The 20,312-nt window shown below is 48.2% G+C and overlaps 3 protein-coding genes across 3 annotated transcripts in view; 1 reads left to right on the top strand and 2 right to left on the bottom strand.

Moving 5' to 3' along the window:
• LOC147616472 (uncharacterized) overlaps positions 1–20,312 on the top strand; it is an 87,673-nt gene that overhangs the window by 51,079 nt on the left and 16,282 nt on the right. The gene's annotated exons all lie outside the window — the stretch shown is intronic.
• On the bottom strand, positions 13,621–14,586 carry LOC147616474 (uncharacterized). Its single transcript, XM_086777089.1, has 2 exons — positions 13,979–14,586; positions 13,621–13,944 (listed from the first exon to the last, which is right to left on the bottom strand). Exon 1 carries the CDS (start codon positions 14,546–14,548, stop codon positions 14,129–14,131), a length of 420 nt encoding a protein of 139 aa, XP_086633215.1. The 5' UTR covers positions 14,549–14,586; the 3' UTR covers positions 13,621–13,944; positions 13,979–14,128.
• Positions 19,338–20,303, bottom strand: LOC147616475 (uncharacterized). The gene is made up of 2 exons (XM_086777090.1): positions 19,696–20,303; positions 19,338–19,661 (listed from the first exon to the last, which is right to left on the bottom strand). The coding sequence occupies exon 1, from the start codon at positions 20,263–20,265 to the stop codon at positions 19,846–19,848; it is 420 nt and encodes a 139-aa protein (XP_086633216.1). The 5' UTR covers positions 20,266–20,303; the 3' UTR covers positions 19,338–19,661; positions 19,696–19,845.

Raw genomic sequence — 20,312 nt, forward strand, 5'->3', positions numbered from 1 at the left:
GATGCTTCAAAATGTGAAAATTTGGAAGATTACAATAAGAAGTTTTGGGAAGCTTTACTCCCAGTGACTTCTTACCGTGCAGTGCCATTGTCGGAGCAGGTAGAGAAGTATTGTTGTGGGCTGCCCAAAGAGGTGCGAGATTATTGTATCAAGACAAGAGTAACGAACATGTCACAGATGATTGAAAATGCTATGACAGCTAATGGGTTACTCACTGGAGGATCATCTGGGTTTAAAGGCAGTAAGAACTTGAGCAAGAAAGCTGAAAAATCTGGGCATGCTTCTCGTGATGCTAAAGGGTCTTCAGAGACGAAGTATAAGAAGTTGCCAATGCCCAAGAGGACTTCTGAGGAAAGACAGGCTTTGAGAGATGCTCGGAAATGTTTTTACTGTACTGAAGAGGGGCATATGTCATTCAATTGTCCCAAGAGAAAGTCCCAAAAGGACTCTGACAATAAAGGAGAGCCCAAGCCAAAGGGTTAGTTCCTGATCTTGTGGGGGAACAGCCAGGTGGTGAAGAGACAGAGTTGTGCAGGGCATGGGGCAAAGTGAGAGATCAGAATGCCTTGATATTCTTTGATACAGGTGCTAGAGCCAACTTCATTTCACCAGATTTGGCTGGCCGATTGGGGATTCGCGCAGAGGAGATGGGGCCGTTACATGAGGCTAATATGGCTTGTCCAGGGTATGCAGAACCCGTTACTCCTATCATTGGGAAGCTCCGGCTTCATTTGCAGGGTTATGTGGACAGCGAAGAGTTCTTCATCATGCCACTTGATGGCTGTGATGTTTTGTTGGGGATGCCATGGTGCCATAGAGTACATGCGGTGGTGGATACTTACAATAGGAAAATCACTCTGACTCATAGACGGAAAGAACATGTATTGGATGTAAAACTCAAAAGGGGAATCTGTTCCTATTGTATTCGCTTCGGCGATTTCATCAGTAATGAAAAAGCATCTTTCCGTGTACTTGATTTATGTAAAGGATGCACAAGATGATGAGTCTAAGTCTAATTTGTCTCTGTTAGATAAGGACAGGACTGATTTCTTATGTGGGTTTCAAGATTGTTTTTCCGAGTCATTGCCAGGAGAACTTCCTCCTGAGAGGCCAGAAGATCATGCCATTGATCTAATTCCTGGTAGTACTCCACCGAATAGACCGCCGTACCGTGTTAGTGCAGCCCAACAGGAAGAGATTATGAGTCAGGTGCAGGAGCTTTTGAATAAGGGGTTGATATAGCCTAGCTCATCACCCTTTTGCTCACCTGTACTCTTGGTGCAAAAGAAGGATGGTTCTTGGCGCATGTGTATTGATTATAGGGCGCTGAACAAGAATACCATCAAGAATCAATTCCCCATACCGAGGATCGATGACATTTTGGATCGCTTACAGGGCTCCACAGTCTTTAGTCGCATTGACTTGAAAAGCGGGTATCATCAGATACGTATTAGACCCGAGGATGTGCATAAGACAGCATTCCGAACCACGTTTGGGTTATATGAGTTTTTGGTTATGCCCTTTGGTTTGATAAATGCACTTGCCACATTTAACAGAATGATGGACAGGATTTTCAGCCCTCATAGAGAGTTTGTGGGCATATTCTTTGATGATATGATTGTGCATTCACAAACTGAGGAAGAGCATAGAATGATTTAGCCATTGTGTTTGCAGAACTCAGGAACCATAAGCTGGTTGTTAATGGCAAAAAGAGTGAGTTCTTTTTGCAAGAGATACATTTCTTGGGGCATACTGTGTCTAAGCATGGAGTCCGTATGGATCCAGCAAAGGTGGAAGCAATTCTTAATTGACCAGCTTTGAGGACCGTGCATGATGTACGCAGCTTTCTAGGATTGTGTTCCTATTACAGGCGATACATACGGTACTTTGCTGAAATTGCTTCGTCTCTTCATGCCTTGACGAAGAAGGCAACTCCGTTTAGATGGGCTGATCGGGAAATTACAGCATTCAAAAAGCTCAAAGAAAAGCTTACTTCGGACCCAGTATTGGTGTTACCGGACCTCCGAAAGGCTTTTGTTGTCCAGTGTGATGCATGTGGAAGTAGCATTGGTGCAGTTCTCATGCAAGAGGGACATGTCATAGCCTATGAGAGTAGAATATTGCAAGATGCTGAGAAGCATTTACAGGTTTATTAGAAAGAGATGTTGGCTGTAATTCACGCTCTTTCTACATGGAAACACTACTTGCTTGGGGCTGATTTCACTGTGCAGACAGATCATCAGACCTTGCGCTATTTCCTCACGCAGACTAAGCTTTCAGAGAAGCATATGCGTTGGGCAAACTTTTTGTCTACGTTTCACTTCCAGATTGTGCATGTGGAAGGCAAAAAGAATGTAGTGGCAGATGCTTTGTCACGCAAGCCACAGGTCTCTGCCGTTTCACTTGCTTATCATCATGAGCTTGATGAAATGAAAGAGCAGTATGCCCATGATGAGGACTTTGAAAGGTTGTATGATCAGATGTCTGAGGGTCAGCGGCATGAGCATTACACTCTCAGAGATGGGTTTTTATTGATGCATGGCAGACTGTGTGTTACCAGGCCATTGCGACTCAAGGTTATGATTGAAAGTCATGCTCCACCGTATGCAAGTCATAGAGGTATTGACGCCACGGTCAAAGCTTCTTTTATTGGCCAACCTTGAGAAGAGATGTTGATGCCTTTGTGAGGCAATGCATCGTATGTCAGAAGGTAAAGTTTGACCGTCAAAAGACACCAGGGTTATTACAGCCTTTACCTATTCCAGATAGACCTTGGGAGAGCATTGCCATGGATTTTATATTTGATCTTCCACGGACACAAACGGGCAATGATGGCATTTGGACTATCATATGCAGGTTTAGTAAGCAGGCTCATTTCATTCCCGTGCGTAAGACAATCAAAGTGGATCATATGGTGAAGTTGTTCATGGCGAACATCTTCAAGTATCATGGCTTGCCTACGTCTATCATTAGTGACCGTGATCCACGGATGACGAGTTTGTTCTGGAGAGGGTTGTTTGACAACATGGGTACAACTCTCAAGTTTTCATCCTCATTTCATCCACAAACAGATGGTCAGTCAGAAGAGGCTAACTCTACAGTGTTGGATCTTCTCAAGTGTTATGTGTTAGAGCACAAACAGATGGTCAGTCAGAAGAGGCTAACTCTACAGTGTTGGATCTTCTCAAGTGTTATGTGTTAGAGCACAAACAACAATGGGAAAAGTATCTTCCTTTGGTGGAGTTTGCATATAACAACACTGTACATACCTCGACAGGCAAGGCGTCTTTTGAGATTGTAGAAGGAGGGAAGAAGGTACCGCATACAAAGGATAAGATCTTTGAGGCTGATCAGTATGTGGAAAGTTTGGATGAAGCTTATCGGAGGGTTAAGTTGGCACTCCAGAAAACTCAGCAGAAGCAAAAGAAAGCCGCAGACCGTCACAGACGTGATTTAGAGTTTGCATTGGGTGATTGGGTTCTTTTGCGCTTTGAAAAGGCTAGACTCAAGAAGATGAAGGGTAAAGAGCGCTTATTCCCTAAATTGAGCATGCGTTATTATGGGCCTTTTTCAGGTTTTGGAAAAGATTGGTGAGGTAGCCTATCGTTTGAAGCTACCAGATCACTGGAGGATTCACAATGCTTTTCACGTGAGTCTCCTTAGACCTTTTCGTGGGGATATGCCTGAGGATGTATCAGATGAGGCTCAGCCGGAAGTTGAGGAACTTAATGAGGTTCTGATTCCAGAGCAGATACTGGCACATAAGGAAAGGAAGGTACGAGGTAAAGTTTCCCGTCGCTATCTTGTGAAGTTCAAGAACTATTCACCGATGGATGCGAAGTGGATGGAGGAAGGTGACTTAACAGATTCACCTCAGGTTTTGCAGCTTTATCTCGATGCCTTTGAGTTAGAGCTGACTCTTGTTGTGGCTCATTCAGGTTCAGCAGAGCATGGGTCTGGAGCATTACCTGATGCTCAAGAGGGGGGTAGCACCTCCACTCCCTTGATACAGACAGGCTCAGATGACATCTAGAGGTCGCTTGGTGCAGTTTTTATCTCACCCGAAGGTACTGAGGCTGACAGTACATCTGTTTATGGGATTTTGTGGATATGTATGGTTCACAGTGGTATACAACTTGGACTATTACTATGCCATTGTTTTGCAGTGAATGATGTTGATACATGTGCATGGCTTAGAGAGATTGGGATGCTGATCTTGCCATATTGTATATTTCACTTTGGATATTTTGCTGTATCACCAGAATGCAATCGAGGACGCTTGCCATTTTTCAAGAGGGGGGTATGTCATGGCCCTGTGAAAATGGAACAGTACAAGTGTGGGCATGGTGGTTGCTGAGACAAAATATTGAATGATTCACATGGGGGGTGCCCGGACAGAGTTAATGATGTGTGGACATCCCTAGGTGTGAAGGGGGGAACTAGAACATTAAAATTTTAATGTTTTATTGAAGGTTGCCCCTAGGCCTTAGTGGCCCCTAGGGAACTTTAATATTTATTAAAGTTGGGGCCCTAGGATTATTATGGGGAGGGGGCAACTCCACTTTTGGAGTGTATGCCTCTCTCTCTTCTCTCTCTCTCTCTTCTTTTTGGGAAACGTGAAGCAAACGTGTTGTGGGGAAGCGTGGAAAAGCAAGGAGAAGAAGTCGACTGCTGAATAGGGTGTGCTGCTGCTATTTTTCTGAGCAGATCCAGTCGTACACTCCACGTGTGCAGTCCGTACAGCCCTGTACGACTGCAAGTACAGTACGGCTGCTGTACTTTGCTGCAGATTTTTCTGTTGGTGCAGGCGGCGTTGAATTGCTGAGCAGGCAAAGGAGCTGCAGGTTCTGACAGAAGCCGTACAGCTGGTACAGCCGTACGACTGTTGTCTGGTGGCTGTATTGCAGGTACAGAGCTGTACAGCAGGTACAGTCGGGTACAGCAGAGGTAGGCGCACCAAATCAGGCGACTGCAGAACTGGCCGTACAGTTCTGTACGGACAGATTCTGACATGTGTGCAGAGGCTGTACGAATTGATGCCGTACAGATTTTCAAGTCTGCACAGTTGGGTACAACACTGAAGTGGATGCTGAGAGGAAGGTGCAAACAGGTACTCCCACACGTGTGATGCAGAGCTGTTGAAACAAGTGTGCGAGTACAGACTGGTACAACTACTTCCTCAGGTGCAGATCCACGAGCTGATTTTGGTAAGCTCTGAGTTTTGTTCATCTATCTCTCTCTCTATTGCTTTATGTTTGTTGCAGATTTGAACTATCTGGCCCCTTGTGAGAGGAGGGGTATGGCAGATTGAAAAGGGTGAAGACAGAGGTTGAACAGTGAATGTATGTATGAGCTGAGATGTTGAATCATGTGCTTGAGATATGCCAGATGTATGCTCATGGCTGCCCTGCTTAGTGGTCTTGGCTGATCAGAGGGAGGCACAGTGTGTTGCTTTGAGACACAGATCTGTGTGCATGAATCCTCTGTGCTAAGAGGGATTGTGGGCTGTCAGATTGGACATACAGGTGTAATCTCTTGGCTGATTTTGTTGTACTCAGCCTTTCATACTTTTGAAATTGAATAAAGAAATACCGCAAGGGGCGCCAAGCTTTGGGGCCAACAGGTGTCGCTTTGTTTTCAGATTTGGGCACTCTAGCTCCAATCTGTTTTGTTTTCATATCTAGACTACAAGTGGAAGGGTGACTGCTAGTCCACCGCACTTTGGTTTCTACCAGAGGCCGGTTTCAAGACATCTGGTGGATTTTCCAAAACTGGTTCCACAGGAGGTAGTCCCACATAAGGCCTCAACGAGCTAACATGAAATGCATTATGTATTTTCTAGTGATCGGGTAATACCAATCTATAAGCCACTTCATTTATCTTCTGTAAAATTTGGAATGGCCCATAATATCTATTCGAAAGCTTAGGACATCGGCCTTCTTTACTTGGCTGCTTCCAAAGACGTGCTTTCTCGAAATTAAGTAACACCCAATCACCTTCCTTGAAAATAACCTTTGCTTGTGCTTGTTAGCTGTCTTTTCATGCTTAGTTTGAGATCTTTCTATGGCTGTCCGATCTTGTGCAAATGTAGAATCCAAATCTCTGACATACTCATTTGCTGCAAAGATTTCATCTTTAGTTCGTAAGATAGCTGGTAGCACCACCTTGTCATAAACTATCTCAAACGGAGCCTTGTTAGTTGAAGAATGCACAATACTGTTGTAAGCAAACTCAATCAAAGGTAGCTTTGCCATGTGCTCTAGCTTAATTGTTTTCCTCACAGGAATAAAATGTGTCTGCTCTTGCTAAAGCGATCGATGATAGTCGAAATAGCATCATTACTATGAACAGATTTCGGTAGATCCATAATGAAATCCATGGCAATGCTTTCCCATGGTTCATGTGGAATGGGTAAAGGTTGAAGCAAGCCAGGTGTTTTGGGCCTGTCAAATTTGACTTTCTGACACACTAGGCACTCATGAACATAAGTTTCGATATCCATGCGTAAATTTGGCCAAAAGAATAATCGTTCCAAAGTCTGTGTAGTACCCAAAATGCCACGATGCCGTGCATACGAAGGAGCATGACACCCTTCCATAACCTTTTGATGCAAATCTTGGACCACACAAATGCGTGTTTGCATCATTAGAAAACCACCTCGTACCGAATAAGATGGGACAACTATACCCCCATTCAAATCAGCCCATCTAAGCTGAAAATCTGTGTCCAAAGAGTACATGTCGCGCATCCCTGACAAGTCCTAATGGTAGGCGGTAGTGATTGCATGCACTTGAGGCTTGCGTGACAAAGCATCCGTTCCAAGTTGTTCTTGCCTAGAGAGTGCAAAATCTGAAAATGAAACATGGACAAGAAACTCGGCCATCTCAAATGCTTTTCTGAGAGTTTGGGTTTTTTTCCTTGAAAAAGATCCTTATATTAGTTCCTGAAAAAAAACAGCCTTGACGGGCTAAAAACAGCCATGAAGGGCTAGATACAAACTCGCCTCATGTATAGGGCGGGAATCAAGTGATCAAGAGAGGGGAAAGAGACGCTTCTCCTCCGGCTGTGGCCGCTCTCTGAGGAGAAGATCATCTCATAAGGAGGGGGGGGAGGGGGGAAACAACCACAGATGTGGTTTGTAATGCCAAATGGGGTCACCACCTCTATCAGTGAGAAAAGGGCATGGCGGCCAGAGCCTCAAGAAAGCTTCGCGCCACTTCCGCATCATGCGGTCAAATCCGCCCTGCAACTTCCTCCACTGGCCTCGGAGGATATGTATGATATCGAGCCAAATGCTCCTGATAGACTCAGCTGGCGGAGTATGTGTAATATGCGGAAGCTTCGGAGAAGGATCGGTACTTCAAAACTCAGAAAACAGCACTCTTTTCGCGACGGAATTAACGCACAAACTGAAAGACGATGTGCAGAAAAATAGAGAGAGAAGGGGGAGATGGAGAAGGACACAGTATTGGGTCCCAATTACCCTCTGTAGGGCCCCCACCACGGATGGTGTATTTGCTTTATTAGAATGATGTAAATCTGAAAACAAATACAAAGTACTTGACCTTTTCTTGGCTGGAAAACCTGCCCTTGACCTTCAGTCCTTCACCCCTTTGCTTTAGCAATGTTCTTGGCTGTCCTGGCCCTTGGTTGCTTGGAGCACTTGGTGAGTTATGACATGAGTGAAATGATTTATGTCTTGGGTATTTATACCCTCTACTATATGCAGTCGGCTGGCTTCAGGGAGCTCCACGACTGTGTCTTGTTAATAAAGTGCTTGCACACTTATAATTAATACTGTCCAGCCTGCGCATATGTTCTGGGACAGCATCCTGACTGCTGGGCATCATGCGCATGGGTGTGGGACTGCCCCCCACACCTGGCCGACTGGCTGGGTAGGGTTTCTAACCCTGTCGGCTGCCTGTCCAGCAGCCCTAGGGCTGGCCGACAGCCCTTCCAGCCCAAGCCATGGCTGGTGGGCACAATGTGGGCCCTCCTGGCCCCTTGGGGGTGGTTCTACACCTCCCCCATGCCCATTCTACAAGTGCAAGTGCAAATCCTCACACTGGGGTAGCCCTATGGCTGGCCCCATCTCTACATGCAAACCTACATGCCTACAGAGGCCTGGCATCCAGTTGCAAACCAGATACACAGAACATCTGACATCATTCCAGAGGGAGACTCACAGCGCGGACTGGCACTGCTTCATGTGCAGGACAGTGCACACCTGACCTTGGACTCATGTGCAGGACAATGCACACCTGACCTCGGACGACTGAGATGGATCCCTGGCTGACTCGTCCCGGACTGGGCTCACATGGGACCAGTTCACCATCCCAAGTCCTGCACCTTCTGTACAGAAATGTCTACGTGGCATCCAAGTGCGGGATGCACGTGACATCCCCTTCTGCTTAACTTGACGGAAGCTGCATAGCCTCCAAATAATCCGTCAATAATGCCGGATAGTCTTCGAAAAATTCCTTGTCGAGCCATACCGCTTCATGAGTTCCTCGGTCCTGAAACTTCGTGAGAAACTGTCGTAGTCTTCGGCCTGAGCCATGCTTGAAACGGTGCAGAAGGATCTGTTCTGGAACCATTACTTCTGCTTCATCAATAATGTCTGGTTCCGCTTCGTCTTTGACCTCTGAAGGGGGTGGACCTGCATATGGCTTTAACCAACTGACATGAAATACATCGTGCATAGTCCGACTCGGAGGTAGCTTTAACTGCATAGACACCTCATTAATCTTTTTCCGGATGGGAAATGGTCCGAAGCTCCTGAAAGACAACTTTGGGCATCGCTTGTCCACCTGCTTCAATCTTTGCTTCATTATCCGAAGATACACCCAATCTCCTTCCGAAAACTTCATGTCCCTTCGGTCTTTATTGGCCTGTCGAGTGTAGGCCTCTTGCGCTTTAGCCAACCTGTCTTTAACGGATTCTAGGATCTCCTGGTAAGACTCCGTCACTCTGTTCGCCTCCGGTACTGAAGACGACGTCCTGGTTAACAACGACTGAAAAGGCCTTCCAAACGCTGCCTCATATGGAGTCCTGCCAATAGCTGAAGAAAAAGAGTCATTCAAAACAGCTTGAACTAAAGGCAAAAACGATTCCCACTTACCTTGCTGATCGTGGACATAACACTTCAGCACATCAAAGGCCAACTGGTTGTATATCTCTGTCTGGCCATCTGTCTGTGGGTGGAATGCACTGGAAAAATTCAACTTAGTACCAAAATTATCAAACAATGCCCTCCAAAAATGACTAGTAAACTTGGCATCTCGGTCTGACACTATGGTCCTAGGAATCCCACCAATCGGGTACCAATGCCGAATGAATAGCTGGGCAACATCCTCGGCGGTCACATTGGCCCTGCAAGGAATAAGCATAACAAATTTGCTGAACGTGTCAACAATAGTCAAACACTGTGTATTACGCTTACTCGGACTGGGAGGCAGATTTGTGACAAAGTCCATCGAAATGTCTTGGAAAGGACCCTCAGGAATTGGCAAAGGCTGTAACAACCCTATCTTCTTTCCACGAGGAGCTTTCACCTTTTGACAAATGTCACAGCGTTGTACATATGTAAACACATCACGCCTCATCTTTGGCCAATAGTATTGCCGTTCTAATTTCTCCAGAGTCGAATTCATGCCACTATGACCACCTGTAATGGCGTCATGGGCATCATGGAGAAGAGCTGCCCGGAATGATTTCATGACACACAGTCGGCCTTTGTAGTAAAGCCAACCATCGCGTATCAGAAAATGGCATGGTCCTGTGGCATCCAATGCCTGTTCCCACTGAGTACCGAATTCCTCGGAATCCGCGTACGTGTGCTTCATGTCTTCCAGTCCAGTACCAACGAGGTCAAGTCTAGTGGTCTGAATCGCAGATACTTGTCCCTTCCTGCTCAAAGCATCGGCCACTGGATTGGCCTTTCGTGGAAGGTACTCAATCATGCCACCAAACTGCTGGAATATCTGACTCCAGCGGTGTTGTCGATCACTCCACTGTGCACTTGGCATCGTCTGAATCCAGCGCAATGCCTGATGGTCAGTGCGGACCTCGAAGTCACGGCCATACAGGAAATGTTTCCAATGTTTCAAGGCCTGTATGACTGCTAGGAGTTCACGATCATAGACTGAGTAGTTCTTTTCGGCGGGCAGTAACTTACGAGACATGTAAGCTACTGGATGACCATTCTGTTGCAATACACCTCCAATTGCGATGTTACTCACATCGGTGATCACCTGAAATGGTTCGTCCCACGAGGCAAGTGCTAAACAAGGCGCTTCTGACAAAGCCACCTTGAGGTTCTGGAATGCCTCCAACGCTCGTGGAGTCATTCGAATCTTTTGCCTCCTTGTTTTCACTCCCTTTAGCAGATCGGTGAGGTCTGCCGAGAGATCAGAAAACTTGTCAATGTGGGTGGAATATGCCTGGCATATACCCACAAATGATCTAATGTCATAAGCAGTCTGAGGTACTTCCCAGTTAACAATCTCGGCCACTTTAGCCGGATCAAGTCGAATGCCTTCGGCACTGATTATATATCCCAAGTAATGTACCTGGAACAGATAAAATTCTGACTTCTTTTCATTGACATAGAGCTCGTTGCTTTCCAGCAACTTAAGGACTTTCTCCACATCAATGTCATGCTGCTCAACTGTAGCTGAAAATATGAGTATGTCGTCCAAAAATATGAACACACACACTCCAATCAACTCCCGGAAAATACGCATCATCATGCGGTTAAATGTAGCTGGGGCGTTCGTCAAACCAAATGGCATGACCACAAATTCATAGTGGGCCCGTTCTGTACGGAAAGCTGTCTTGGGGATGTCCCCCTCAACAATCCGAACCTGGTGGTACCCACTCTTTTAATCCAATTTAGAGAACACCTTAGCTCCATTCAGCCTCTCGAGAATATAGTCAATTCGAGGCATCGGGAATCTGCTCTTGATAGTCAGCTTGTTGAGTGCACGATAATCGACACACAACCGAGAAGACCCATCTTTCTTCTTGACAAATAAGATCGGTGCTGCAAATGGCGACACGCTGGGGCGGATGAAGCCAGCTTGCAACAATTCTTGGAGTTGGCGGTCCAACTCCGATTCCATTGCCTTAGAAAGGCGATACGGAAACTTGCTCGGGGGTTCCGAGCCTGGGAAGAGGTCAATCTTGTGATCCTCCGGTCTGGACGGGGGAAGCTGGGGAGGGAGACTGTCCCGAAGAAAAATCTTCTGGAACTTTTCATGGAGAACCGAGTACTTCTCGGAAGCACTGGCCACCGTCTGGGCTGTCTGGACGTAAATCATCGCACACTGTGCGCCTTTCCTGACTGCTCGCTTAGCCTGCAAGTGGCTTATGAGCGGAAAGTTTGGAATACCTGGCTCACACTTAATGGTCACCGGGGTGTTTGACACATTCCGATCAATCTGGAATGTGTGCTTGTCCCACTTGACATCAGGAAGAAACTTGTGAAACCACTGGATACCCAAAATTATGTCTGCTCCTACAAGAGGGGCAACCATAAAGTCACGCACAAACTCTATGCCCTGAATGACTAACTTAGCACCTAGAGCTTCATACTTGACGCTCGTTGTCATACCTGTGCTAAAACCCTCAACCTGTTTGTCCACCGGAGTCAGCTCGAAACGGGCACGCCTAGCGGCCTCTTCCGTGATCACATCCTCCGTGCTGCCGTTGTCAAACAAGACAACGATTCTCTGGCCACCAATGTAGCCAAAGGACTTGAGCAATTCGTTGCGCTCATACTCCTGGTCATGGGCGCCCTTCTGCTTATCTTCGAGCTCCCGGCTAATAATTGCTCCAACTGAAGCACCGGGGGTTGAAGAATTAGGGGTAGCCGCTGGGGTCTGTGTGGGAGCTGTGCTCACCACGGAAGCTGTGGAGGCGGCGGCGGCCTTTGGAGGCTTCTTCGGACAATCCCGAGAAGTATGTCCTTTTGTGTGACAAAAGTAACATCTACCCTCCTTCCTGTACTGAGCAAGCTCCTCAGCACTCAACTTGCCACCTGTCTTGCCTGCCTCCGCTTTCTGGTCTGGAGTAAGCTTAGACGCATTGTTCGAGTTCTTGGAGCCAGAGGCTCCCGGGCTCTGTCCTGGGGAAGACCCCGTCTGGTTCTGGCTTTTGCCCCCCGAGGTGTTAGCCTTGGGAGAAGCCGGCTGGGAAGTCTTGGACTTGCCACCATTGTGTTTCATTTCTGCACTCTGCGCAAGCGAGAGTGCGTCCTCAAAGGTGGCTGGCCTAAACATACGCACCTCCCATTGGATTTGCGTGTCCAAGCCATACAAAAACTGCCCTTTCTTGTCCGCATCAGATAAGCCTAATTGTAGACACAAGGTCGAAATTCTATTGGCAAACTGAAGGACTGGTTGCGCATTCTGACGCGCACCCCTGAACTCGTCTTCGAGTCGCTCAAGGTAGTGGGGCGGTAAAAACCGTTGCTTAAGGTCACGGACGAATCTCCAATGCACGCATCTGCATCTCAAGCAAGGAGCTTGGCTGCGGCTGTGACCCTGCGAGAGGGTCCCTGTGAGACGAGGATCTGGTATCTGGGATACGGAAGGAGAGGGAGGAGGAGATGGAAAACGCGACGCTGGCGAGCGAGAACGCTCCTCCAGAGCCAAAATCCGCGCCTTCTGCTCATCCAACTTGGTTGTCTGGTCTGCGATTGCTCGCATCATCTGCTGGAACATGTCTTGTACACTCAAGCCAGGTGCCCTAGCTGGGCTGCCTGGTGCACTCTGGTCCCATGGTTCTGGTTCTCTCTCGTCGCCAAAGCTCGCCATAGCGGGAAAATGCAATTCCTTTCCGGAACGCAATTTTACCATCCACTATCTGTGTGGGAGACTTCCGGAGGCTTCCGGAGGCTAAAAACCAACCGTCCTTCGAGGGACAGGAGTCACTCCGAAAGGGGTAGTCCACCGGCGTCTAAAAACCAACCACACGAGCGAAAAAATTTTCTGGTTTTCTTTGCTGAATCTTTGTCCTTGAAGTGAGCTCTGATACCACTGTAATATGCGGAAGCTTCGGAGAAGGATCGGTACTTCAAAACTCAGAAAACAGCACTCTTTTCGCGACGGAATTAACGCACAAACTGAAAGACGATGTGCAGAAAAATAGAGAGAGAAGGGGGAGATGGAGAAGGACACAGTATTGGGTCCCAATTACCCTCTGTAGGGCCCCCACCACGGATGGTGTATTTGCTTTATTAGAATGATGTAAATCTGAAAACAAATACAAAGTACTTGACCTTTTCTTGGCTGGAAAACCTTCCCTTGACCTTCAGTCCTTCACCCCTTTGCTTTAGCAATGTTCTTGGCTGTCCTGGCCCTTGGTTGCTTGGAGCACTTGGTGAGTTATGACATGAGTGAAATGATTTATGTCTTGGGTATTTATACCCTCTACTATATGCAGTCGGCTGGCTTCAGGGAGCTCCACGACTGTGTCTTGTTAATAAAGTGCTTGCACACTTATAATTAATACTGTCCAGCCTGCGCATATGTTCTGGGACAGCATCCTGACTGCTGGGCATCATGCGCATGGGTGTGGGACTGCCCCCCACACCTGGCCGACTGGCTAGGTAGGGTTTCTAACCCTGTCGGCTGCCTGTCCAGCAGCCCTAGGGCTGGCCGACAGCCCTTCCAGCCCAAGCCATGGCTGGTGGGCACAATGTGGGCCCTCCTGGCCCCTTGGGGGTGGTTCTACACCTCCCCCATGCCCATTCTACAAGTGCAAGTGCAAATCCTCACACTGGGGTAGCCCTATGGCTGGCCCCATCTCTACATGCAAACCTACATGCCTACAGAGGCCTGGCATCCAGTTGCAAACCAGATACACAGAACATCTGACATCATTCCAGAGGGAGACTCACAGCGCGGACTGGCACTGCTTCATGTGCAGGACAGTGCACACCTGACCTTGGACTCATGTGCAGGACAATGCACACCTGACCTCGGACGACTGAGATGGATCCCTGGCTGACTCGTCCCGGACTGGGCTCACATGGGACCAGTTCACCATCCCAAGTCCTGCACCTTCTGTACAGAAATGTCTACGTGGCATCCAAGTGCGGGATGCACGTGACATCCCCTTCTGCTTAACTTGACGGAAGCTGCATAGCCTCCAAATAATCCGTCAATAATGCCGGATAGTCTTCGAAAAATTCCTTGTCGAGCCATACCGCTTCATGAGTTCCTCGGTCCTGAAACTTCGTGAGAAACTGTCGTAGTCTTCGGCCTGAGCCATGCTTGAAACGGTGCAGAAGGATCTGTTCTGGAACCATTACTTCTGCTTCATCAATAATGTCTGGTTCCGCTTCGTCTTTGACCTCTGAAGGGGGTGGACCTGCATATGGCTTTAACCAACTGACATGAAATACATCGTGCATAGTCCGACTCGGAGGTAGCTTTAACTGCATAGACACCTCATTAATCTTTTTCCGGATGGGAAATGGTCCGAAGCTCCTGAAAGACAACTTTGGGCATCGCTTGTCCACCTGCTTCAATCTTTGCTTCATTATCCGAAGATACACCCAATCTCCTTCCGAAAACTTCATGTCCCTTCGGTCTTTATTGGCCTGTCGAGTGTAGGCCTCTTGCGCTTTAGCCAACCTGTCTTTAACGGATTCTAGGATCTCCTGGTAAGACTCCGTCACTCTGTTCGCCTCCGGTACTGAAGACGACGTCCTGGTTAACAACGACTGAAAAGGCCTTCCAAACGCTGCCTCATATGGAGTCCTGCCAATAGCTGAAGAAAAAGAGTCATTCAAAACAGCTTGAACTAAAGGCAAAAACGATTCCCACTTACCTTGCTGATCGTGGACATAACACTTCAGCACATCAAAGGCCAACTGGTTGTATATCTCTGTCTGGCCATCTGTCTGTGGGTGGAATGCACTGGAAAAATTCAACTTAGTACCAAAATTATCAAACAATGCCCTCCAAAAATGACTAGTAAACTTGGCATCTCGGTCTGACACTATGGTCCTAGGAATCCCACCAATCGGGTACCAATGCCGAATGAATAGCTGGGCAACATCCTCGGCGGTCACATTGGCCCTGCAAGGAATAAGCATAACAAATTTGCTGAACGTGTCAACAATAGTCAAACACTGTGTATTACGCTTACTCGGACTGGGAGGCAGATTTGTGACAAAGTCCATCGAAATGTCTTGGAAAGGACCCTCAGGAATTGGCAAAGGCTGTAACAACCCTATCTTCTTTCCACGAGGAGCTTTCACCTTTTGACAAATGTCACAGCGTTGTACATATGTAAACACATCACGCCTCATCTTTGGCCAATAGTATTGCCGTTCTAATTTCTCCAGAGTCGAATTCATGCCACTATGACCACCTGTAATGGCGTCATGGGCATCATGGAGAAGAGCTGCCCGGAATGATTTCATGACACACAGTCGGCCTTTGTAGTAAAGCCAACCATCGCGTATCAGAAAATGGCATGGTCCTGTGGCATCCAATGCCTGTTCCCACTGAGTACCGAATTCCTCGGAATCCGCGTACGTGTGCTTCATGTCTTCCAGTCCAGTACCAACGAGGTCAAGTCTAGTGGTCTGAATCGCAGATACTTGTCCCTTCCTGCTCAAAGCATCGGCCACTGGATTGGCCTTTCGTGGAAGGTACTCAATCATGCCACCAAACTGCTGGAATATCTGACTCCAGCGGTGTTGTCGATCACTCCACTGTGCACTTGGCATCGTCTGAATCCAGCGCAATGCCTGATGGTCAGTGCGGACCTCGAAGTCACGGCCATACAGGAAATGTTTCCAATGTTTCAAGGCCTGTATGACTGCTAGGAGTTCACGATCATAGACTGAGTAGTTCTTTTCGGCGGGCAGTAACTTACGAGACATGTAAGCTACTGGATGACCATTCTGTTGCAATACACCTCCAATTGCGATGTTACTCACATCGGTGATCACCTGAAATGGTTCGTCCCACGAGGCAAGTGCTAAACAAGGCGCTTCTGACAAAGCCACCTTGAGGTTCTGGAATGCCTCCAACGCTCGTGGAGTCATTCGAATCTTTTGTCTCCTTGTTTTCACTCCCTTTAGCAGATCGGTGAGGTCTGCTGAGAGATCAGAAAACTTGTCAATGTGGGTGGAATATGCCTGGCATATACCCACAAATGATCTAATGTCATAAGCAGTCTGAGGTACTTCCCAGTTAACAATCTCGGCCACTTTAGCCGGATCAAGTCGAATGCCTTCGGCACTGATTATATATCCCAAGTAATGTACCTGGAACAGATAAAATTCTGACTTCTTTTCATTGACATAGAGCTCGTTGCTTTCCAGCAACTTAAGGACTTTCTCCACATCAATGTCATGCTGCTCAACTGTAGCTGAAAATATGAGTATGTCGTCCAAAAATATGAACACACACACTCCAATCAACTCCCGGAAAATACGCATCATCATGCGGTTAAATGTAGCTGGGGCGTTCGTCAAACCAAATGGCATGACCACAAATTCATAGTGGGCCCGTTCTGTACGGAAAGCTGTCTTGGGGATGTCCCCCTCAACAATCCGAACCTGGTGGTACCCACTCTTTTAATCCAATTTAGAGAACACCTTAGCTCCATTCAGCCTCTCGAGAATATAGTCAATTCGAGGCATCGGGAATCTGCTCTTGATAGTCAGCTTGTTGAGTGCACGATAATCGACACACAACCGAGAAGACCCATCTTTCTTCTTGACAAATAAGATCGGTGCTGCAAATGGCGACACGCTGGGGCGGATGAAGCCAGCTTGCAACAATTCTTGGAGTTGGCGGTCCAACTCCGATTCCATTGCCTTAGAAAGGCGATACGGAAACTTGCTCGGGGGTTCCGAGCCTGGGAAGAGGTCAATCTTGTGATCCTCCGGTCTGGACGGGGGAAGCTGGGGAGGGAGACTGTCCCGAAGAAAAATCTTCTGGAACTTTTCATGGAGAACCGAGTACTTCTCGGAAGCACTGGCCACCGTCTGGGCTGTCTGGACGTAAATCATCGCACACTGTGCGCCTTTCCTGACTGCTCGCTTAGCCTGCAAGTGGCTTATGAGCGGAAAGTTTGGAATACCTGGCTCACACTTAATGGTCACCGGGGTGTTTGACACATTCCGATCAATCTGGAATGTGTGCTTGTCCCACTTGACATCAGGAAGAAACTTGTGAAACCACTGGATACCCAAAATTATGTCTGCTCCTACAAGAGGGGCAACCATAAAGTCACGCACAAACTCTATGCCCTGAATGACTAACTTAGCACCTAGAGCTTCATACTTGACGCTCGTTGTCATACCTGTGCTAAAACCCTCAACCTGTTTGTCCACCGGAGTCAGCTCGAAACGGGCACGCCTAGCGGCCTCTTCCGTGATCACATCCTCCGTGCTGCCGCTGTCAAACAAGACAACGATTCTCTGGCCACCAATGTAGCCAAAGGACTTGAGCAATTCGTTGCGCTCATACTCCTGGTCATGGGCGCCCTTCTGCTTATCTTCGAGCTCCCGGCTAATAATTGCTCCAACTGAAGCACCGGGGGTTGAAGAATTAGGGGTAGCCGCTGGGGTCTGTGTGGGAGCTGTGCTCACCACGGAAGCTGTGGAGGCGGCGGCGGCCTTTGGAGGCTTCTTCGGACAATCCCGAGAAGTATGTCCTTTTGTGTGACAAAAGTAACATCTACCCTCCTTCCTGTACTGAGCAAGCTCCTCAGCACTCAACTTGCCACCTGTCTTGCCTGCCTCCGCTTTCTGGTCTGGAGTAAGCTTAGACGCATTGTTCGAGTTCTTGGAGCCAGAGGCTCCCGGGCTCTGTCCTGGGGAAGACCCCGTCTGGTTCTGGCTTTTGCCCCCCGAGGTGTTAGCCTTGGGAGAAGCCGGCTGGGAAGTCTTGGACTTGCCACCATTGTGTTTCATTTCTGCACTCTGCGCAAGCGAGAGTGCGTCCTCAAAGGTGGCTGGCCTAAACATACGCACCTCCCATTGGATTTGCGTGTCCAAGCCATACAAAAACTGCCCTTTCTTGTCCGCATCAGATAAGCCTAATTGTAGACACAAGGTCGAAATTCTATTGGCAAACTGAAGGACTGGTTGCGCATTCTGACGCGCACCCCTGAACTCGTCTTCGAGTCGCTCAAGGTAGTGGGGCGGTAAAAACCGTTGCTTAAGGTCACGGACGAATCTCCAATGCACGCATCTGCATCTCAAGCAAGGAGCTTGGCTGCGGCTGTGACCCTGCGAGAGGGTCCCTGTGAGACGAGGATCTGGTATCTGGGATACGGAAGGAGAGGGAGGAGGAGATGGAAAACGCGACGCTGGCGAGCGAGAACGCTCCTCCAGAGCCAAAATCCGCGCCTTCTGCTCATCCAACTTGGTTGTCTGGTCTGCGATTGCTCGCATCATCTGCTGGAACATGTCTTGTACACTCAAGCCAGGTGCCCTAGCTGGGCTGCCTGGTGCACTCTGGTCCCATGGTTCTGGTTCTCTCTCGTCGCCAAAGCTCGCCATAGCGGGAAAATGCAATTCCTTTCCGGAACGCAATTTTACCATCCACTATCTGTGTGGGAGACTTCCGGAGGCTTCCGGAGGCTAAAAACCAACCGTCCTTCGAGGGACAGGAGTCACTCCGAAAGGGGTAGTCCACCGGCGTCTAAAAACCAACCACACGAGCGAAAAAATTTTCTGGTTTTCTTTGCTGAATCTTTGTCCTTGAAGTGAGCTCTGATACCACTGTAATATGCGGAAGCTTCGGAGAAGGATCGGTACTTCAAAACTCAGAAAACAGCACTCTTTTCGCGACGGAATTAACGCACAAACTGAAAGACGATGTGCAGAAAAATAGAGAGAGAAGGGGGAGATGGAGAAGGACACAGTATTGGGTCCCAATTACCCTCTGTAGGGCCCCCACCACGGATGGTGTATTTGCTTTATTAGAATGATGTAAATCTGAAAACAAATACAAAGTACTTGACCTTTTCTTGGCTGGAAAACCTGCCCTTGACCTTCAGTCCTTCACCCCTTTGCTTTAGCAATGTTCTTGGCTGTCCTGGCCCTTGGTTGCTTGGAGCACTTGGTGAGTTATGACATGAGTGAAATGATTTATGTCTTGGGTATTTATACCCTCTACTATATGCAGTCGGCTGGCTTCAGGGAGCTCCACGACTGTGTCTTGTTAATAAAGTGCTTGCACACTTATAATTAATACTGTCCAGCCTGCGCATATGTTCTGGGACAGCATCCTGACTGCTGGGCATCATGCGCATGGGTGTGGGACTGCCCCCCACACCTGGCCGACTGGCTAGGTAGGGTTTCTAACCCTGTCGGCTGCCTGTCCAGCAGCCCTAGGGCTGGCCGACAGCCCTTCCAGCCCAAGCCATGGCTGGTGGGCACAATGTGGGCCCTCCTGGCCCCTTGGGGGTGGTTCTACACCTCCCCCATGCCCATTCTACAAGTGCAAGTGCAAATCCTCACACTGGGGTAGCCCTATGGCTGGCCCCATCTCTACATGCAAACCTACATGCCTACAGAGGCCTGGCATCCAGTTGCAAACCAGATACACAGAACATCTGACATCATTCCAGAGGGAGACTCACAGCGCGGACTGGCACTGCTTCATGTGCAGGACAGTGCACACCTGACCTTGGACTCATGTGCAGGACAATGCACACCTGACCTCGGACGACTGAGATGGATCCCTGGCTGACTCGTCCCGGACTGGGCTCACATGGGACCAGTTCACCATCCCAAGTCCTGCACCTTCTGTACAGAAATGTCTACGTGGCATCCAAGTGCGGGATGCACGTGACATCCCCTTCTGCTTAACTTGACGGAAGCTGCATAGCCTCCAAATAATCCGTCAATAATGCCGGATAGTCTTCGAAAAATTCCTTGTCGAGCCATACCGCTTCATGAGTTCCTCGGTCCTGAAACTTCGTGAGAAACTGTCGTAGTCTTCGGCCTGAGCCATGCTTGAAACGGTGCAGAAGGATCTGTTCTGGAACCATTACTTCTGCTTCATCAATAATGTCTGGTTCCGCTTCGTCTTTGACCTCTGAAGGGGGTGGACCTGCATATGGCTTTAACCAACTGACATGAAATACATCGTGCATAGTCCGACTCGGAGGTAGCTTTAACTGCATAGACACCTCATTAATCTTTTTCCGGATGGGAAATGGTCCGAAGCTCCTGAAAGACAACTTTGGGCATCGCTTGTCCACCTGCTTCAATCTTTGCTTCATTATCCGAAGATACACCCAATCTCCTTCCGAAAACTTCATGTCCCTTC

This window comes from Cibotium barometz, chromosome 38 (genome assembly GCF_041138505.1).
Source record: "Cibotium barometz isolate CiBa-2024 chromosome 38, ASM4113850v1, whole genome shotgun sequence".
Taxonomy (NCBI): domain Eukaryota; kingdom Viridiplantae; phylum Streptophyta; class Polypodiopsida; order Cyatheales; family Cibotiaceae; genus Cibotium; species Cibotium barometz.